This window comes from Penaeus monodon, chromosome 22, assembly GCF_015228065.2.
Source record: "Penaeus monodon isolate SGIC_2016 chromosome 22, NSTDA_Pmon_1, whole genome shotgun sequence".
In the NCBI taxonomy this organism is placed as follows: Eukaryota; Metazoa; Arthropoda; class Malacostraca; order Decapoda; family Penaeidae; genus Penaeus; species Penaeus monodon.
This window is the reverse complement of record NC_051407.1, coordinates 14,969,394-14,969,838: the sequence shown is the minus strand read 5'-3', so window position 1 is coordinate 14,969,838 and position 445 is coordinate 14,969,394. Positions and strand designations below refer to the sequence as shown.

The 445-nt window shown below is 44.7% G+C and overlaps 1 protein-coding gene across 1 annotated transcript in view; it reads left to right on the top strand.

Moving 5' to 3' along the window:
* Positions 1 to 440, top strand: part of LOC119587337 (phenoloxidase-activating factor 3-like) — a 14,893-nt gene extending 14,453 nt beyond the window's left edge. Inside the window, exon 9 of the mRNA XM_037936085.1 lies at positions 333 to 440. Within this exon, the coding sequence (XP_037792013.1) occupies positions 333 to 440 (108 nt within the window). The remainder of the gene's footprint in view (positions 1 to 332) is intronic.
* The last annotated feature ends 5 nt before the right edge of the window (positions 441 to 445 follow it).

Below are 445 nucleotides of genomic sequence, written 5' to 3'. Positions count from 1 at the left end.
TACTGTCATAAGTGTACCGTCCTAATTAAATTATGAACTGCTATTATCATAATTTTTTCTGCAGTTGTGTTGCTTGAGTCACTAATCCCTCCTTGGTCTGTTCACCAATCCCCTCTCGTTCTAATCACCAATCCACCAGTTCAACGTGTATTTAATCACCATACCAACCTTTCTAATCTCCAATCGACCCCCTCTTTAATTACCAACCGACCCACTCTCTGTTCGTCAGTCCACCTCTTTAATCACCAATCCTCCTTCTCTTTAATCACCAAATCACCTTCAAACTACTCACCAATCCACCTCCAACCTAATCTCCAATCCACCCTCAACAGATTGGGTTGTTGTCCAAAGGAGGAAAATGTGCCGAGGCTGGACGACCAGACGTTTTCACGAGAGTGGACGCCTACGTGGGATGGATCAAGGAGAACCTCAAGCCGTGACAGAA